The following is a 22,287-nucleotide window of genomic DNA, read 5'->3' as shown; positions in this document are numbered from 1 at the left end:
ACTTGGCTCCAATCATGAGTGATGCTGCTGAAGGTAACGGCCCTTTCCGCCCACACCGCTGATTTAGCAGGGAGTGGGTGCTTAGCAACTCTGTCAGTGAAACCTGTTGCTAATGCTAGGAGCAACCTCAGGGAGAGAAGGCACCTGATTTGTCTGTTATTAATGTTCATATATTCAGTTACAGACACAGTAGTGAATAAAAATACCAAAATCAAGTAAAGCTGGGAAGCACAAACATTTTAAGACCAAAATGACAAGCCTGACAGCAGCAATTATGGAGAGAGGGGCGACAGTTTTCCAATGTAAAGTGAAATGGAGCCAGAGTTGATGCAGTCGGAAGTGTGCCCATGCTCACTTCCTATTTGGAATGCAGCGGCTAGCAGGTTAGCTATGTCCATTTATATATACAGTCTATGGTATGTACACAAACAGCAGAGTGGAGTGGTTTCCTGTCAGCCTAGGGACAATAGCGGGTCTGTGAAGGCTCCAACGCTGCCATCTTGTCCCAGGTTTGGTTCACTAGAGGAGAGTTCACTACTGTGTGCTTCCCAAACGGCGCAAGGAGATTTCAGTGTCCAGCTAGCCACAAACCCCCCACCCCTGCCAACATGCATTATCTGTGTTGTACGCAAAGGACAGTATTTAGTCATTCTGCCACTGCTCACAGTTGGACTCAAGGGGTCTTCATGTTAAGATGTCAATGCTCTAGTGTATTAAAAGGAACTATATGTAAGATATTAATTTTAAATTTCAGAAACATGACTTAACCATGTCCCCAAATACAAGGTAAACATGTTTGAATCGAAAAACAGCTTTTACTGCTAACAACTGTAATCCGCAAATTTTTTTTCTTCTTTATAGGGGGGGCATGATAGAAAATAATTGAGAAGCACTGGTTTACATACACTATATAAAAATACAAATATGCTGTTTTTCCTCACTGTCTAAACTTTTCCTGTTTTTCCTGTTTTAATTTATTAAAAGTTTCCTGCCAATTAGGATTACCAAAATTATTTCTATTTGCTAAATGCCATAATAATGAGAGAAAGATTTCTTTTTAGACAATTTTTCATTACTTTTTTCAAAGTCAGAAGTCTACATACATTCCAATAGTATTTGGCTTCTCTCAATAGTTGGGGGTAATTTTGGCCCATTCCTCCTGACAGAACTGGTGTCACTGAGCCATATTTGTATGCCGCCTTGCTCACACATGCCTTTTCAGGTCTGCCCATGAATTTTCAATAGAATTGACAAAGTCAGTTTGGCAGTATGATGTTGGGTCATTGTGGAATTTGGAAGACCCATTTGCACCCAAGCATTAACTTCCTGGCTAATATCTTGAGATATTGCTTCAGTATTTTCTCATGATGACATCTATTTTGAGTAGAGCACCTTTCACTCCTGCAGCAAAACAACCCCATGACGATGCTGCCGCCCCCATTCATTTACAGCTGTGATGGTGTTCTCAGGCTTGAAAGTCTTCCCCTTTTTCCTTCAAACACAGCAATGCTCAAACAGTTCAATTTTAGTTTCGTCAGACCAGAGGACATGTCTCCAAAAATGAAGGTCCCTGTATGCATTTACTATCTGTAATCTGGCTTTTTAGTCCACTATTCTCTTCCTGATAGCTTGGCTGATTGCTTCTTTGTGTATAGAAAAGTCAAAAGTGCGTTTCAGGTGTGCCTTCAAATACATCCACAGGTCTGTCTCCAACTCAAATGCTGTCAATAAATCAGAAGCTTTCAAAGACATGACATCATCATCTGGGTTTTCCCAAATTAAGTGCATAGTACATAGTAGTAAATCTGGACTTTAAAGAAAGTAATGAAACATTAACTAAAACAATGATTCTCTCATTATTTTGGCATTTAGCAAATAGAAATGATTTTGGTAATCCTAACTGACCTAAAACAGGAAAAATTTATTTTTATTTATTCTCAGACAAAAAAAAGTTCAAGTGTTTTTTTGATATAGTGTATGTAAACTTCTGGTTTCAGTGGTATGTAATAATTTGGTGTTTTGGTTCTCAAGATATTTATCCAGTCTGAAAGCATAATGAGTCACATCCACGCAAAGTCTGAAGCTGGTGTACGCAGTACTCACTTTTCAGAGACATGGCTCAGCAGCATGAAGAGCAGTTAGGAGCGGAGAGGACAGAGTTTAAGGAAGTCAGGGTTGGCAGAACTTCATTTTGACTTTATTTTCCCAGGAAAAGAACGAGAATCTAATTGAACTGTGAGCATTTAGTCACAAGGGTGTGGGGAAATATACCCAATTTATTTGAGTATTGTCATTTTTTACAATGTGTTGTGATCATTACAGGGGAATAAAGATGAGTGTGTGCACGAGCAAAGACAATCAAAATTGCACTGTACCGTGGCTCCCTTTCACCCAGCCCACCACACACACACGTGCACACGCGCTCCACTTCCCCCTCCCTCCTCACACATAACCATATACTGTTGCTCTCTTATCACCTCTCTCAAACCCATGGACGTGCGTGTGGCTTTTATTTCCCATGTCCTCTCCACACACACTAGCAGGCCGCGGTGCCGACATGTCCTTTTCACTAAAACCTCCACATGCACGGGGGTGCACAAAGCAATAAGAGAATTAAACGTTCTCTTCAGTGTGTGTTTCACGCACTTTATAGGCGCTCCAAAACATCTATTGTTTCAATAAAGCATTCTAAATGTTTAGAGGAAGGGATAAGTCAGTGTCCAAGCAGTGTTCTCTGCTGCAGGCAGCATCTCCCCCTAAGCCCCTACCGCTTTACCCCGTGTATCAATCAAGCCCTAAATACCTTTGTTCTGGAGTTAAGTGCAGTACGATAGCTCCCCTGAGATGCCACATGCATACCAAATTCCAATGTACCTTTTGGATTTTCTTAGGGTCTTTCATGGGTCCTTCTCGTGGTGGGACCTTTCCGAAAAGCTTCCAGCCTGGATCCTTCTGCTCCACCGGCCGCATGTCCTTCACTCTGTGGGCAAACGGGCTCCTGAACACAAAAACATGGGAGAGGTGAGGTAGGGACGCACAAATCATAACACTCAGTGAGTGGGGTTTTGAAAGAATAAAATATAGGCTAGAAAAGATATTTTGAGGCTTCCATAGGTCTAGGATATTTCTCAAAAAAGTGGAAACTTCAACTTAACAACACAGTCTTGTTTTAATCCTGACTCAGTAGGATTAAAACAAGACTGTATCAGTACAAGCAGAAAGTAACAAAGTTAATAAGGAGATGGCATATGCTGAACTGACTTTTAAGAGCCTTTATATACAACTTTGAGACAATTACATGGTTGGAGTCATGCATGTTTGAGTAATCTTTAGTCCCCTGTATTCAAGACGCCATTGCTCCAATCAACCCCCATTTCACCACTAGACCTGTCACCATAACACATTTTAAAGTATGATATATTGGACTTCCGGGATGGCGAGGGGGCAATCGGCAGCATAATTCCTTAGCTCTCCAGCGGCCTGCTACCCCCCTGATAAAAGAAGCATCATAACTAGAAATAAAAGTTACCAGTAATATGTCAGGGGGTAATAAAAGAAAGACAGGATCAAATCTACAAGACATTGCAAACAGAGAGGACTCTTTACCCGCAGAGTTTGCTGGGGCTAACCAGATAACGTGACCATGGATGCTATTCAAACTAATATTATAGCAGAGCTGAGAAAGGTCCAAAATGACATTAAGAAGGAATTTAATGACAGGATTGACACTCTAAAGACTGAAGTGACTGGCTTTAGAGAAAAAATGGGGAAGCGTATGGATAGTTTCACTATGGACTTGAAACATGTTACACAGAGAGTCAGTGAAGCCGAGCAGAGAGTAGCCGACTCTACAGCTGGAACTCCAAAGACAGCTATAAGACCTAGAAGCCTGCTCCCGCAGAAATAATATCCGAACACAGGATTGTTGAGGGGGAGGAGGGGACTAATATTCAAGTGTTTATGGAGAACTTTCTTAAGTCCAAGCTCACCCTCGCTGACGCTACTTTAGCCATACAGCACTGCCACCTCTCTCTGGGTCCCAGACCGCTAACCCTAGATCTATTGTAATATGTTTTCTGGAGTACAAGATGAAAGGAAATGGCTCTCCACTCTGCATGGGGTAAAGGGGATATTCAGTTTAATGGAATGGGTGTATATTTTGACCAAGACTACCCCAGTGATCTGCTTTTTAAACATACATCCTACAATCTCGACAGGAAGATGCTCAAAGAAAAAGGATATCGCTTCCAAACTCTATATCCGGCTAGACTCCACGTGTTTTATGATGGGGGCAATGACACCATGGTGTATAACAGCATGGAGGAAGCCACAAGGATGCAGCGGACCCAGCTCCTTCTCCCAGACCGAGGAAAAGTACGTGGAAATCTGTGCGTGTGACAAAAGGTTGGAACAGAGAAGAACTGGCGAGAAGCATCCAGGAAAAGTTGAAGGTGTTTAAAAGAGGCACCATCTGATTCAAAGCAAGCCTCTGCTTGGTAAAAGAATGTAAATCTATTTTAGATTTACGCTCCGTTAACTAAATCACCACATCTGATTGGTTGTCAGGGAAAATGCTTCCTCACTATGCGTGACCACAATGGACAGAGGATGGAGGGTGGCAGCACTGCAAGGGGCTCCCTGGATCACCAGGGATCCCCCTCCCAACTTGGAAGGTGGACTTACACATGACTGCCAAAAGTGATGTATAAGTCCACCTTCAAAGTTGGCGGTCATGTATGTTCTATGTTCTGGTATGTTCTTGTTCCTTTTTTTCTGCAGACCCATGTGTGTTTTTTGGAGTATCTAGAGGTATTTATATTTAATTTGCACCTTTTTATTGAGGGCGGTTAAACAGCAGTACACAGTTATCACTCTTAATGTAAATAGTCTGCATAACCCCATTAAAAGGACTAGTCATTGCTAAAATGAAAAAATGAAAATATGATATAACATTTTGGCAAAAAACTCATCTTTCTACTACAAAGCATAAAAAGATACACAAAAGAGGGTTAAAAAATATGTACTATTCATCATTTATAAAGAGTCACTCTAGAGGAGTTGCCATTTTATTACCAAATAGAGTGAACTTTCAGTACACATCTCAGGTCAGTGACAAGGAAGGATGTTGTATATTACTTAAAGGATATATAGACAATAAAGAAGTGTTAAATGTGTATAGACCTCCAGGCAAAGACGAATGCATGATTAAGAAGATTTTTAACCTTATTGTGACAGAAATATCAGGTGTGCTTATATGTGGAGGTGATGGGAATGTCTGTCTTAACCTTTTTATAGAGATTCCTCCAGTAAAATTTTGAAAACCCAACCGGTAGCAATATTTGTTAAGAAAATGCTTAAGGAACTAGGAATGATAGACATTTGGAGAAACTTGCATCAAGAATTATACTTTTTCACACTCCCATCAGGTATATTCATTGACATAGAATTGATTGCGAAACAGGCGTTAGAGACATCTGACTATGCAGGAGTGTGGCATCGAACGGCCCCCGCAGGCCATGCTTCGCACTCTGCCGACCCGGCACTCCCTGTTGGTGGCGCTGACGCACCACTTGTCCCCGTTTCATTGCGGCGTTGGGCTGTACTTGTCTCCAAACAAAGACAAAAGACATGGGAAGCGCTGATGCACAAAATGCAAAAACACGGCTTTTTCCAGGCATCGCCATGGCAACACCGTGCAAAATACAAACTTGGCCCCCAGACTTTTTTGACGGGGACAATGTGAAGAGTCACTGTGCCAAATTTCACATTCCTCAATGAAGCGAATAAATTGTTGTAAGATGTCGAAATGTACAAAAAGTTGAAATTGTTCCCATTAGGATAACATGGGCTTTTTAGCGCATCGCCATGGCAACACGGTGCATAAAACGACATAGGTCTGGTTGACTTTATTGATTGGGATGACCCAATGGAATTTTGTGTCAAATCTTGTCAAATTTGGGAGAACAACATTTTTGGCCATCCATACAAATATATTTGTTAATCTGTAGGGGGCGCTAAGGCGCAAATTTAGTTTCTTTCACAACGAGTATGTTTAGGCTCAAAAGTTTTATGACTGATTCAAATTAGAGCCCAATTGGACTTTGTATGCGGAAACGGGAGAAAATTTTGACTTTTGAAAATGTTGACACTGACATGCTAGCAAGAACAAATATGCATATCCCATGCTTATGGCATCGGTTGCTAGGATAGTGGAGTCAGGGCAGGGGGCAACGGGGGGAACAAACGTGAAAACACACTGCTTCGTCCATGCACTCATCATTGCGAAAGCAATAGGCCCTACGCCCTGTATGGGCTCGGGCCTAAAAATAATATTTTTAGCAAAAACAATATATCCACTAACATTAGAATGACATATGATAAATTTTTTGAAATCTCTCAACTTTCCGCTACCAGTGTTTTAGCCGATGTGGCCGCTGTGGAGTGAAGACTCGCTAATGATGTTAAGTGTTTAACCCCTTCACGTTCCGATGGCCTGCAAAGATCCATTGTTTTGCAGCAGTTTTGCGTTTTAAACATGACGAAATGGACAAAACAAAGGAAGTACGCGACTGAGGACACTGTGTATGTTTGAACAAGTTAAACTAGAAGCATCTCGGACCCGGAGCGGTTCGTGGAACCGAATGACGATCTCATGGTGGACTCAGGAGCAGAGGACCTTATGATTTGATGGACTGGATGCTGTTCCTGATTGGTAAGCGTGGTTTATTCTGCTATTGACTTAATTGTGGGTCAATTAATTCACCACCTATCATCACACACACACACCACTTGGGTGAAGTGTCTTGCCTAAGGACACAATGACAGAACTAAGGACACAATGACAGAAGTTGGTCCGAGCGGGACTCGATCCTCCAACCTCTGTCACAGAATGACTGTCACACTGTCACATGTACAGTGTATTTTTAGTTTCCAGTGTGTGTTAGTGAACAAACACACACACTTCAAAATGTAAACAGTTTGCAGTGTGTGGTTTGTAAATATATATATTTATTTTGTCCCATGCCACTCGTTTTGACTATTTTATATACAAATATAGAATTTTATATTGTGTTTTGATATGATATGTAAATGTACCGTAATAGAGCAGCTGGGTGTGCAGATACAGATTCCTCTCCGTGTATATTGGTCATTGAATACTGTCACTAGTTTGAGTTGTAAAAATCAAATGATCGTGTCTTATATTGAAAAAGAGTTACCGGACTGTCTCCCAGACCACAGTAGGACAATCTCACTCAGTGCACAGCAAAAGCTTCACACAATGGCTTATATTCATAATACAAGTCAGAGCTTTATAATGAAAATGTTAAGTGTGTTTTCAACATTGGAGTTTACACTTGGCTTGGTTTGGTTGGAAGCTCATGTTTTGCCATAGTTAAAATTAAATATTTATACTTCCAATAGCATTAACCCCTTAGCATTCCGTGTGATTTTGGTGAAATTGCCTTTGTTCTGACCTCTCCAAATTAAAATAATCACCATTATTGAACCCTCAGTAGTAACTGCACTAGTTTGGGGTCTTTGTAAAGGTAACACCCTATAGTTCTACCCACAGGTGTCAGAATCACTGTAAGTTTGTCTGCTGAGCATTTATACACTTTGGAACACACAATAAAAAAATTTTTTCTCATCCTTGCCAAAAAAATTTTGTGAAAATGAAGGTTTAGAAAGCTGCAGTGGGGAGCTGGGGACAAAAATACAACATATCTCAACTGACAAGAAAATGAGAGTTTTACAATCATTTTATCATGAGTAAGTCCAGGCCTCTCCACACCTATCCGAATGAAGACATTTGGAGAACGTTTGGAAAAAGTGCAATAACTTTTGAATGTTTCAACCCATAGACATCAGTGAGGCTCTACTGAAAACTCACACTGAGAGGAATCTGTATCTGCACACCCAGCTGCTCTATTACTGTACATTTATATATCATATCAAAACACAATATAAAATGTATACTTGTATATAAAATACAGTCAAAATATATATATATTTACAAACCACACACTGCAAACAATCAACAAACACACACACGCTTCAAAATGTAAACAAACACACACTGGAAACTGAGAACACACTGTACATGATTGTACAGTGACAGTCATTCTGCAACAGTGGCTCAGTGGTTAGAGCTTTGGTCCCGCAACCCAAAGGTTGGAGGATCGAGTCCCACTTGGACCAATTTCTGTCATTGTGTCCTTAGTTCTGTCATTGTGTCCTTAGGCAAGACACTTCACCAAGTGCGTGTGTGCGTGATGATTGGTGGTGGTCGGGGGGCGCAGATTGCTAATTGCTAATGCTAATGATTACACATGATACACATTTGACCCACAATTAAATCAATAGCAGAATAAACCACGCTTACCGATCAGGAACAGCATCCAGTCCATCAAATCATAAGGTCCTCTGCTCCTCAGTCCATCATGAGATCTTCACTCGGTTCCGCGAACCGCTCCGGGTCCGAGATGCCTCTAGTTTAACTTGTACAAACATCCACAGTGTCCTCGGTCGCGCACTTCCTTTGTTTTGTCCGTTTCGTCATGTTTAAAACGCAAAATTGCTGCGTAAAATTACGCAACTCGCGCGCGTAATTTTACGCGCTGATCTTTATATCCAGCCTCGGCTTGTTACGCACGCAGCAAACTCCGTCTGTTTACAGTAAACCACTGCATGTCACGCATCAGCGTGTTCCGCAGTTCATGGGCTTTAAGAGGAAAACATCACTAAACGTGTGTAATGTAACAGCTTGATTCTACAAGGGGGAGAGTGGGGCGTACTCTTTCAGTCATCTGTAGCTCTCATTCACTGTCCGCGGCTCCAGTAACCCACAGCCGCCACCTTATTGGCCAACTTTGGTGTCAATCACAAGCTAACAAGTTTGTTTTGCACTGAGGAACAAAGTTGGCGCTGTCAGAAGTTTATTATGCCTGAAACTGACAAAAGAAATGCAGAGAAGCGACGGAACAGATTTAACTTTCCTGCAGCAGATTGGACATGGAGGCTCTAACTTCCTTTGTGGACATAATTTCTTGACTGGATTATATTCTTTGGACCTTTACGGAACGAATGAGACCAACTTTGTGTGAATATGTTGATGTTTGACAGAACCAGAGCGCTCAATGGTAAGTGAAGTCCAAATCCACATTTCTGACTTCTCTGTAAAAACGGCTTTACTGTCAGCACTGTGGTGATTCGAGGTGTAAATGGTTTACATATTCAGGAAGATGAATGTCGTAGCTTTCATTTGATGTGTAGAATGTTTGTGTGGGTGACGCAGAAATACACGTACATTGCTGTAAAGTTGTAACGTTAAGGCGGGCCGTCGGAACGCTAAGTGGTTAACATACTACACAGGTCATGAGCAAGATTTTTGTCATTTTCATTGTATAAGTAGGCTAAAGCACTTAATTAAAAGTATTTTAACAGGAATGTAAATGCGGCAATTTGATTTTTTTAATAAACCATTTAACTTGGATGGATGCGATGCCAGCATGACCACAGTGCACACGTCTGATGTTGCTCACAGTGGTCCATGGGACCGCTCAGGGAGTTTGTGTGTTTGCTCAGACTCGTGAAATATTAGAGGGAACATTGCTTGGGAGTACATATACCAAAGGACTAACTATACTACCTTAACCTCCAATATTAAAGCGGATCTACAGCGATGGTCATTGTTGCCAGTGAATATGTATAATAGGATTGGCATAATAAAATGAACCTGTTGCCAAGGTTTCTTTATCTTTTCCAGGCACTGTCAGTTCAGATATCCTCCAAGCAATTCAGTGAGTGGAATAGAATGATCTCCAATTTTATTTGGGGAGACAAAAACAAGAATAATGTTTCAGCTATTACAGATATGGAGAGAGGAGGGTGGACTAGCCCTACCATGTTTGGAAGGATACTATAAAGCAGCTCAGCTGCGTGTTCTGATAGGTTGGTGTGATCCTTGTTGTGATCCTTGTTGAAAGGCTAAACGGAAAGAGATTGACCAGTCATAGTTTGATGTGCCTCTCCAGTCCATGCTCGGTGATCAGCTTCTTTTCAAAAAGTACCTAGACTCACAACTGTTGCCTGTCTGGATAAAAGTACCAATAAATATTTGGAGTAAAATACTTAAAAACAAAAACATTGAAGGAAGTGCCAGATTTCATCTGATTGCCAGCTTTTGACTCAGAGTTGTTGCCAGCAGAGACAGATAATGGGTTTCGACAGTGGTCATGGCATGGCATCACTGGTTATTGGACTATATAAAATAATGGTATTTTGAAAAGTTACACGGAACTCTGACTAATCTCGGATAATTTGAGCAAACATGATCTCTTTAGATATTTTAGAAATTAAATTTACTGAGGAAGAAAGTGATTTGGTGAAAAAATGTATAGAAGCTTATAAAGGCAACACTCCCAAAAACAAATAACCACAATCTATAAATGTTTAGAAAAGAAAATATCTACTATATATATTGAAGACGCATGGGAAAAGGAAGCTAATGTTAAAATATCAGAGGTTGGATATCTGCAAAACTACTATGACTACCTCCTATTCAGGTCTTTGGAGGGAATGGTTTTTCATAACACCTTATATCAGGAGCAAACACTGTAATGACCCAGACAAAGCGCAATGTTGGAGAGATTGTGGCAATGACAGGGCTGGACATTTTCATATCTTTTGGGACTGTGACAAGATCGCTGCCTACTGGTCCTTGGTGAAGTAATCCAGGGTATGCTTGGACCTGGCTTGACATTGGGATTCACTGAAGTCTGTCTGAGTTACCTTTCACATGGGATGCAGAGATACTGACAAATATCTTTTGTCATTATTAGCTTGAGCGAAGAAGACCATAATCCGCCAGTGGTTGTGTAAGGACAGATCAGACTATGGCGCTCCTCAGAGCGAGATAAGAGAGTGATTTTTTTTCCTTTGTTTTGGGAAGTAAACAAGACTGCATCAAGGCGGCCATACAGTTGAGTCAATTTTGAGTGCTGTGGATAAAAATGGCTAATAGCACTAGCTCTGGGTGCATTTGGTGATTTCTAGGACAAATAAGGCAGAATATAGCTCGTTTTTACTTGGCAAAAGCAGCTGGGATGTATTTGAGGATTTTTAGTTGGTAATTTAATAGTTACTTTATCTAATAAACAGTTTTTATTTATCATCCAGTAACACAGTTACTAATGCAATTACTTTGGGGGAAAAAGTAACAGGTAACTAATTACTTTTGAAATACTCTTGCCCAAAACTGGGTTTTATAGATTATAACTATAGAAGAAAAAAACCTGTGTCTTCTAGAAGTGAATTAATGTGCAGAAAGTGGACCAATAAAAGGGAATAGCCATTTGCTTTTTCTTATCAGGATAGCACAGTCACACAATGATCAGGCAGGTAATTTATACTAGATGCTCTTCATTTATATAAATAGCTAGCAACTACAATCAGTAGGCTGTATCCTGAATAATAAGGATTTTCCAATTAAATGTCAAATTGAAAAACCTTCCCCCTTTCAGCTGTTTATTCAACCATCCATCAGAGCAGAATAGCAGAGATTTAATTGAGTCTGACTAGATCAGAGCTGTAAAATTGTAAAATTTGAACGAGATGAAAGTGACCAGACAAGGTGACATAACAAATGCAACAATCACAAGTTCATGTGTTGATAATTTTAAGCAAAAAAAAAAAAGAATTCTTGATGAAACTTGGCAAAAACAACCTTTAAACCCTGTTTTGCCTAGGATGCAAGTGACAGCACTCAAGCCTCAAAACCAGCTCAGCTGATGCTACTGGAGACAAACTTGACTCTTACGCTTGGTCAGGGTCATGGTCTATTGTACAGGATGACACAATGGCAATGATTGGTGATACTAGGTCTATAGTCGACTTAAGAAATGTCCTGTCGAGTGATTAGTCAAAAGCTGTCACAACTATTAGAACTGGCCACGTATCTGACCATAAGTGCACTCACAAGAGAATGGGACTTCATGCCAAATCAACCATTTATAGAGAAACTGCATTTGTATGAAATACAGATTAAACCCATTATTCACTTTCAAATCAACTCACTCACTACATGCCTTGCTGTTGCTGCTGTTGTCCCATATAACTCCTTATAATCTAAATAAAATAATTACTCAATTAATACAGGTTTTGGTTAACTAAGATGCAATCAACCAATTAATAAGCAACTAAATGACTAAAGCCCTTGACTATATTTTTTTCCCCCAAATCAGACTAATCACAAATTTAAAATATCCAGCATTGTGTGCAAGAAGGCAGGATTTTCCTCAAACTTACAAAAAACATTGTATCTTTATCAATGGTATGAGACAATACTGTATTCCTATAACAGCAAGCTTGCAGCAAGCAAGCAACAGAGGTTAAGGTGAAGAAATAAGGTCTATAACTACACAACATTGATAAGGTTTTATCAACATTGTGCAGTCCATCATTAGCGTACATTCTGTTTTTAAGAATTAAATGGCCTCAGTTCCTCTTCCTCCATATAATTTGTCAGTTTAAGTTGTCTGGAAGCTTCACCGTTGCATAAAGGGTAACAACGGTTTGTTTTTGCCAGAAGGGCTAGTTGTGGAATACCAGTATTATGGGAGTGTTTCAATTGCAACAACACTGCAAAAATAATCATGCCCTCCCTTTTGTTATAGTGGTTGATTTTGCGTCAGGCTGCATATTTTCCATTTGTTACCGTACATAAGAGTGCATATCAGGCCAACAGGGAGGATGTTCCTCATTCTGTGACTAATGAAGTTGAAATGATTTATCATAAAATCAAAGATAAGATTTTGATATTATGTTGACTAGCAACAGGGTGAAGAAAAAAAAGCAGGAGATGGTTTTCCAAATTTTCAGGTTTAAAAATGTAGAAACCTAAAATGAGAATGGAGCCGCAAATTACCTTGTTTTACACCAGGACAAGAGTGATTTATTTGTGCCACCATTCTTAAAGAAAAGATGTCATTTAGATGAGTGTTTTTTCACTGTAAAATACACATGAATTAATAGAGCTCCCTAGGGGATACGATTGTGTGAGAGATGCAAGTGTTTAAGTTATGTTTTTCAGCCACAAAGGTAGCCAACAATGGCCAGTTTATTTTCTACTTTTATAGATTGAATTTCAATTTGTAATTTATAATATAACACAACTCACAGATTATGATAACTTTGTTAGTTTGGTCAAGTTTATTGGTTTTATAGCAGGGAAATAGTGTAAATTTCAGACTATTGAGCGCACCTATAAATATAATTAACTTTGTACATATATAGGCCACACCTGCCTAAAGGGCCACATGTTACAAATATGTTGTAACATGAGATATTTACACATGCTTGCATGTTTAGAAAATAAAACAGCACTAACACTGACCGTCTGCTTTTATTTCCTCTGAAAGCTTTTGTCATCTTTTTACATTGACTAAGTTCTTCCCACTGCCACCTCCAACGTCGAACCGTTGATTCATTGATCCCATGCTTATGTGCAGTAGCTTCTTTGATGGCCAGATTGATTGCCTTTAACTTAAAAGCTACATAATATGCATTTGTGTGTTTTCCATGATGAGGGTGTGTGCATGATGTGTAAAATGACAGTTCAAAATCAAATCTAGTGTATTCTTCAGCACATAAGCTTTCCCCACGTCTGTCTCACTTTTACATTTTCTGCTAGAGAGTGCCCCCGGTGGCCGTTAGCCAGTAAAAATCTATAAGTTAGCCGCACTATTGTATAGGCCTCAGGGTTCAAAGCGTGGGAAAAAAGTAGTGGCTTATAGTCCGAAATTTACAGTAGATCAATGAATTGCTGTCTTAATGTAATACATGTATTTAATGTCACATATATACGTACAGTTTCTACACTCTAAATGCTCAAATGTCTATCAGGCATTTTAGTGGAATTTGTGCAAATTGATGGTGTGTGAAATTATTTAAAGTTTTAAAATAATATTTACTGAGCTACAAAAGCACAAATGTAAAAATATATCCAATGCGATTTAATGCATCATCCTAATTATCCATTAAAGTATTCCCATATGAATTCTCTTTGGGTCAAAGATGCTGTATATTACGCTACAACAGTGTCTGATACCTCACAACAGTGAAACATACAATGGAAACTTACACTGACCTCATCAGTAGTTTTGAGTGCAGATAAGCAGGATGAAAGAATACACTCTGTGTATATTTGATCACATTAGACACATTAGGATGCAACCATTCTACCACAAATATGTACTGTAATCAAAGAAATGCACTGCAAAACACAAAAAGTTGAAAAGTGAAAAGCCATTTTGTTGTGTTTGATGAATGTATTGCCCAATTATGGCTTTGTGACATTTACTTTACAGATCATCTATGCCACAGTCACCTATTACACAAGAAAATTGTCAATTATAAACAGATTTGATGAACTTGAGTAAAACTTGAATGCTACAGCAAGTTCCAAAGAGAATTCTTAGCCACACGTTTTCAAAAATGTTTTGTTAACTTTCTGGTAACCACAATTCCATAAAAGTAGAAGTTCAAATCTGCAATTGCAAGACTTACTTATTATGGCTGTTGTTATTATTCCATGGAGGAAAATCCTGATGATTCCTACCTGTCAATGTAGAGAACCAGCGAAGGTACTGCCATTTTGATGTCAATCCCATTGAATCAATCTGAAACTCCTGCCAAAAATGCTCCTTTAGTCAACCCTCCAAAAGCAGCTAGTCCCATTGGTTTATTGATCACAGTAAGCAAAGTACTGAGAAACAACAGTGGTCACTCACTGGTCCCTCCTACCACAGGAGAAACAAACAGAGGAGGGAAATAATGAGTAACTACTCTGTGCCAAAGGGGAGAGGTTAGAGAGGCTGTTTAGTGCAAGGCAATGTCTACTGCTGCACTTTTTAGTTATAATGTACATGAAGAAAACAACATTTCAAATAATTGTGAAGCTGAGGGTTTAACTGATTAAAGAAAGGAGCTGAATGGACCAAACAGCAACCCAAAACAGAGCAACAGGGCCCAACAAACCTACTACTTTTGGTGTGTATCATTTAGTGAACGCAATAAGGCACCAAACCAACAGCACATGAAACATAATGTGACCACTCCCAAACCAGCACAATCAATGAACCACACAGAACTTCATGGACTCTCCATATCTAGGGCCTGTCAGTACACACAAGAAGTCAACAACTCTTTCTATGATGGCACTCATGCTTCACTTTACAGGGTTGGAGGTTTTGACACCCAGGCCTTTCAACACCCGAACCTTTCTGACCTTTTCCGGGTGGGTTTCCTCTGGACACTCCAATTTCCTCCCCATCAACCCAAAACATGCACAATAAATAGACTTCTCCAAACTACCATCTCAAGAGGATTTTAAAGAGCTGGAGAATGGTCCCTGGGTAGTGCACTGCATGACACTGGTGCTACACACGTGGACAAAATTGTTGGTACCCTTCGTTTAATGAAAGAAAAACTCACAATGGTCACAGAAATAACTTGAATTTGACAAAAGTAATAATAAATAAAAATTCTATTAAATTTAATCAAGGAAAGTCAGACATTGCTTTTCAACCATGCTGCAACAGAATTATTTGAAAAAATAAAATCATGAAACAGGCCTGGACAAAAATGATGTACCCCTAGAAAAGACTGAAAATAATGTCACCAAATGGACATGTTAATCCAAGGTGTGTCCACTAATTAGCATCACAGGTGTCTACAATCTTGTAATCAGTCAATGGGCCTATATATTGGGCTACAGAAGAGCCCAATGTATAGGAAAGAGTTGTCTCAGGAGATTAGAAAGAAAATTATAAACAAGCATGTTAAAGGTAAAGGCTATAAGGCCAGCTCCAAGCAGCTTGATGTTCATGTGACTAGAGTTGCACATAGTATTCAGAAATTTAAGATCTATGGGACTGTAGTCAACCTCCCTGGACGTGGCCGCAGGAGGAAAATTGATGACAAATCAAAGAGATGGATAATACAAATGGAAGAAAAAAGCCCAGAAAAACTTCTAGAGATTAAAGGTGAACTTCAAGCTCAAGGAACATCAATGTCAGATCGCACCATCCGTAGTTGTTTGAGCCAAAGTGGACTTAATGGGAGTCGACCAAGGAGGACATTATTGTTGAAAACAAATCATAAAAAGTCAGATTAGAATTTGCCAAACTACATGTTGACAAGCCAAGACAAGGCTGCTGGGAGAATGTCCTATGGACAGATGAGACAAAAATGGAGCTTTTTGTTAAGGCACATCAGCTTTATGTTCACAGATGGAAAAATGAAGCATATCAAGGAAAGAACACTGTCCCTACTGTGAAACATGGAGGAGGCTCTGTTATGTTCTAGGCTGCTTTGCTGCATCTGGCATAAGGTGTCTTGAATCTGTGCAGGGTACAATGAAATCTCAAGACTATCAGTGGATTCAAGAGAGAAATGTGCTGGCCAGTGTCAGAAAGCTTGGTCTCAGTCACAGGTCATGGGGCTTGCAACAGGACAATGACCGAAAATACACAGCTAAAAACACCCAAGAATGGCTAAGAGGAAAACATCGGACTATTCTAAAGTTTTGTCCAGGCCTGTTTCATGACTTAAAAAAAAATAAGAATTCTGTTGAAGCATGGTTGAAAAGCAATATCTGACTTCCAATGGTTAGATTTCATAGAATTTTTATTTATTATTACTTTTGTCAGATTCAAGTTATTTCTGTGACCATTGTGAGTTTTTCTTTCATTAACCTAAATGTACCAACAATTTTGTCCACGTGTGTAAGTGGCATTGAGGGATGGGTCAAATGCAGGGAATAAATTTCCGTAACAATTAATAAAGTATACCTTAACCTTAACCCTTTTGACCTGCTCCCTATGCTGAAAACACTTTTAATCTACCGCACTCTGTAACTTTTCTGGTGGAGTGTCCACCTGCTTGTTTTATGGAGATTTTATTGCATTGCCTGGAATGTTTCACAGAATACTGAACCTCTTTACCTTAAATGTTATGCAGAAGGGATACTGTACCCCTGTGAAGTAATATGCATCTGGATATGAATAACTATCATTTGTACAACCAGTTTTGCTTGTATCAACAACTGGAGCGGTGGGGACTGGTCCCAGGTCCCCACCGCTCCAGACTGCTCCAGACCCCTAAAAGAGGCCGTTACAGAGCATTTGCTCAGGGTCCGCATTGTACCATCCTGTACTGGCCCTATTGAAACGAGGCTTAAGTTCCCATCACTGGAAATACGGTGGTACATCACAAGATAAAGTTAGCGTCTGGTGAGAAATTATCGTTTTATGTTTATATCATAATGATTTTTGCAATCTCAATGATAATTGCTTATCCAAAAAATGTCACGCACACCACTACTGGCATACTGCTGGAGCTCATTGTTACGCCGCTGTCGATCTGTGTTGATGCTTCTGTAGCACCAGTCTTTTTATAGTTGAACTACACCTAGTGGTGGAGCAAGCCTACATCTAGGTGTGTTGTGCTAGACCTGTGTCACACCCAAACGCAGCCTGGGATGTAATGGAAATACTCCTCAGCCCTCCCAACTGTTCCGCGCCAAGGCAGCCACAAGTGATCCATTCCAGTGTAAATGAGGCTTATGTAGTCACAGTAATTTGCATAAAGGACACTGTATGCAAACTGCAGTCACTAAGCATTGTTCGAACATGACAACACTAGAGCAGTGGGAAAAGTGGCTGTGTTGTGTGTGCAGTGAAAGTGAAACCAGAAAGGCTACTACTGAGCCACTGTATGGAAATCACTATGGCCATTGTTGAATATTTAGATAAATAATAATAATGAACCGTGTCGTATGGTTCACTATCCTAAGGTGGCTTGATCAAATGTCCTCATATTGTAAGCAGATCAAAAATACTTTAAAAGATGAACTGCATAACAATGATTTTTCTGGTGGAAGGCAAGTCACTGGAGTTTTCCCACACAAAGCAATAACCTTTCCATGGACACAAACAATAATATGGGATTATTCTTGCATTTATTCCGTTACAGATGCTCTTATTGCTGATAGCTGGATGACCTTTCTGGGTGCTCACCTCTCCAGATCACCATAGAGACATGCAGGTGGCATGACCCTCCACCATAAAAGTTACATACTGCACCTTTAACAATCAAGTGTTTTATAGAGGTCTGTTGCCAAGTTTCAGATGACATCACACTATTGTATAGGCCAATATTATTTAATACAGATGGGCATAGTTGAAATGAACACTGTTCAAATTAAGATTTTTGTTCCAATATAGCAAGCTCTACTAGTCATTAATAGAAATGATCAGGTTCAGATATATAGCTCTGTAGTGAACTTATGGGCAATTAACACCATTCTGCATTATACAGGCTGTTACCACCACATAAGGTGCTTGAAGAAACATTGGCCAAACCCAGTGTGTCAGACCATGACTGAGTAACTTCTCCTTCTACTTGCCTGCTGAACAAACTTGCCAGAGGGCCCAGCTTTTTCTCCTGCCTTGCTGGGCTCCATACAGACTCTGCGGAGGATGAGAGAGTCACGTCGGAGAAGTGTGCCACTCCACTGTCGTCCGTCTCCAGGGTGACAATGGCGCTGGAGTCAGACGTCACCGTGAAATCCAGTATGTCTTCATTGGAAACTGACAGCTCCGTGCTCATGCTGGAGATGCTACATACCGAAATGTCGTCGCTGCGGTTCAGGGTCCCCATGACGTTGTTAGCGGAAAGTCTACTTCCGGGACTGAAAAGTCGGATGGAATCAAAGCCACTGTGAGGAAAAGTTGAGGATTTGTGAATGCCATCACTGTTGCTGTCAAGAGGCAAAGTGGCGGGTGAGTCATGACTGGAGGATTGATGGTTGTGGATGAGGATTTCCGGGGGGTGGATTTCCAAAGTGGGAATCCCAGAGTCTTGGGAGGTCAAGCTGTGGCTGTCTTGGTCAGAGTAGCTCTTGTTGTGCTGGTTGCTGCAGAAGATGTGGTGGGCAGAGCAGTGAGTGGGGCTCATGGAGCAGGCGACGGGATAGTGCTTTAGTGCGGAGCAGTTCTGGACTATCACAACTCCAGAGTCACCTGAAAGAGATGAAAGAATTGTTTTTAATTACTTTAAAGCTACCATCTGTAATTACACTGGCTGACCAACCATGTTGTATTGTCACTCATGATGTACCGATACCACTTTTTCCAAAACAAGTATGAGTACTTCATTTTGAATACTTGCTGATACTGATACCAAACATTTATTTTACAGGGGTTTGATTATAGTGGTAAAACCAATTCATTTCATAGGATTTGTATAGTATAGCCTACTTTTACATCTTAGAGTACCTACTTGAGAGGCACTTTTAAATGTCTACTAAAATTACAGTAGTTAAGTATAACTGACTGAGCTCCCCTCTAACTGCTAAGAAGTCACTTTTAGCATAACAATGAGTGTTGTCTTACTCAATAATATGGAAATGCTATATCTCTTAAAAACTGAACCCGCTGCATTTGGTAATATTGTCAATTACAATAAGTTACAATGGATGCACAAGCAAATTAATCGCCAGCTCCACTTAGCAACATTAGCATGCTACTATCGTAAACACAAGTACTGCCCTGATATCCTTTGTGAACTGTAAGAACCTTTAAGAGTACTAAATATTTTTATAGTTCATGTGACCGTCATATATAATTCAAGCTAAGCTTAATATACATCCCTATTTCTCACATAACACCACTAGATACTGTCTACATTACTGCTGTCTGACAGTGTGCCAGAGACCCAGTGTGTGACCCAGAGAGCACATGGCCATTTTTCAAACCACGTACTTGCAGACTTGTGTGCTTATGAAATGTCAAACTCTGCAAAAGTCCTGTTTCAATTAAAAGTCTGTTTCTCTACAGGTTCACTGGAAATCCCTGGATGAGAACTATACTTGGCCCAGCACGCACCGGAAATATCTACTTTCTTCAGAATTTTTTTTTTTGCTTGTGTGAGCATTAGAACATGTGGCTGTGCATTTCATTAATTAATTTATTCAAGTATTACATTCATATCTGTGTAATCCCTTAATCATTCAGGTCTGATCCATAGCAAAAGACGAAATTTAAATCTATCAACTTGACAAATCCTTGTAGGAGTGAAGACTTTTTGCTGCTCATCCAACCTTTTTCATTCTGGTCAGATTGCTGATGGAAACTGCCTTATACAATGGCTCAAATAAGTATTTGAACACCCTGTGATTTTGCAAGTTCTACCACTTCGGAAATGTTCATTTTAGGTGCATGCCTACTGTGAGAGACATAATCTACAAAAAAAAAAAAACAACTGGAAATCACATTGTATGATTTAAAAAAAAAAAAAAAAATGTATTTATATGTTACTGCTGCAAATAAGTATTTGAACACCTGACTATCAGCTAGAATTCTGACCCTCAAAGACCTGTTAGTCCACCTTTAAAAAGTCCACCTACCTACTGTTGGAGCAATTATTAGAAAATGGAAGAAGCTAAACATAACTGTCAATCTCCCTCGGGGGGCTCCATGCAAGATCTCACCTCGTGGGGTCTCAATGATTCTAAGAAAGGTGAGGAATCAACCCAGAACTACACGGAAGGAGCTGGTCAATGACCTGAAAAGAGCTGGGACCACCCTTTCCAAGGTTACTGTTAGTAATACACTAAAACGTCATGGTTTAAAATCATGCATGGCACGGAAGGTTCCCCTGCTTAAACCAGCACATGGCCCGTTTTAAGTTTGCCAATGACCATTTGGATGATCCAGAGGAGTCATGGGAAAAAGTCATGTGGTCAGATGAGACCAAAATAGAACTTTTGGTCCACTTGCCATGTTTGGAGAAAGAAGAATGATGAGTACCATCCAAGGAACACCATTCCTACTGTGAAGCATGGGGGGTGTTTTTCTGTACATGGGACAGGATGACTGCACTGTATTAAGGAGAGGATGAGCGGGGCCATGTATCGCAAGATTTTGGGGAACAACCTCCTTTCCTCAGTTAGAGCGTTGAAGATTGGTCGTGACTGGGTCTTCCAACATAACAATGACACACAGCACACAGCCAGGATAACCAAGGAGTGGCTCCATAAGAAGCACATCAAGGTTCTAGAGTGGCCTAACCAGTCTCCAGACCTAAACCCAATAGAAAATCTTTGGAGGGAGCTCAAACTCCATCTTTTCTCAGTGACAACCCAGAAACCTGACTGATCTGGAGAAGATCTGTGTGGAGGAGTGGAACAAAATCCCTCCTGCAGTGTGTGCAGACCTGGTGAAAAACTACAGGAAACGTTTGACCTCTGTAATTGCAAACAAAGGCTACTGTACCAAATATAACACTGATTTTCTCAGGTGTTCAAATACTTATTTGCAGCAGTAACATATAAATACATTATTTGAAAAATCATACAATGTGATTTCCAGATTTTTTTTTTACTCACAGTGGACATGCACCTAAGATGAAAATGTCAGACTCCTCCATGATTTCTAAGTGGGAGAACTTGCAAAACCACAGGGTGTTCAAATACTTATTTGCCTCACTGTGTCTATCTGAATGGAGGGGCTAGCTACACTAAAACTGTAAACAGCTATTGTCTCCAGTTTCAGCCATAACAACCTAGTCAAACTTGAATGGAGAAGAAGAAAGTCATTGACAGACAGCTATATTACAGACTCTACCCTGGTGATGCCATTCCTTGTATCTATGGCCTCCCAGAAATCCACAAAAATGGAGTACCCCTCAGACGCATGTATGTAGCGTTGTTTGGCCACATCGTATGTGATGGAATCATCTGAAAACCATCCTCTCTCCTCTAGTTGGTAACACGGAGCACCATATTGAGAATACAGCAGAATTTGTGAGCAAAATCAAGCATCTCCAATTTGATTCAGATGAGACCATGATTTCATTTGATGTGACCTCTCTTTTCATTTGCATCCCCACAGTAGTGGCAGTGGAGGCAGCAAAGAGGAAGTTACTGCAGGATACTAAGCTAAAAGATAACTAAACTGACACTGGACCAAATCTGCAAACTGCTGGAAATTTGTTTAAATACCACATATTTCCAGTTTAGAAAGAACTCCTATATGCAAATCCACGGCTGTGTCATGGGCTCACCGGTCTCTCCTATTATGGATAACTTATACATGAAACAATTTGAACACTGGCCTCATTTCCTGGACTAAAATCAAAACCTTATGCTGCACATATTAATGCCATGGATCTAATCATCAAGTTCACACTGGAAGAGGCCAAGAAGAGCAGACTGGCCTTTTTAGA

The 22,287-nt window shown here is 40.1% G+C and overlaps 1 protein-coding gene across 1 annotated transcript in view; it reads right to left on the bottom strand.

Annotated features, from left to right (window-relative positions):
- Window positions 1-22,287, bottom strand: part of tbc1d14 (TBC1 domain family, member 14) — a 79,760-nt gene that overhangs the window by 40,973 nt on the left and 16,500 nt on the right. The window contains exons 3-4 of the mRNA XM_033983729.2: window positions 18,467-19,082; window positions 2,875-2,998 (exon numbers count right to left, since the gene is read on the bottom strand). Coding sequence (XP_033839620.1) covers window positions 2,875-2,998; window positions 18,467-19,082 — 740 coding nt within the window. The remainder of the gene's footprint in view (window positions 1-2,874; window positions 2,999-18,466; window positions 19,083-22,287) is intronic.

This window comes from Periophthalmus magnuspinnatus, chromosome 18 (genome assembly GCF_009829125.3).
Source record: "Periophthalmus magnuspinnatus isolate fPerMag1 chromosome 18, fPerMag1.2.pri, whole genome shotgun sequence".
Taxonomy (NCBI): domain Eukaryota; kingdom Metazoa; phylum Chordata; class Actinopteri; order Gobiiformes; family Gobiidae; genus Periophthalmus; species Periophthalmus magnuspinnatus.
The sequence above is the reverse complement of the archived record's forward strand: the minus strand, read 5'-3'. Positions and strand labels throughout refer to the sequence as shown.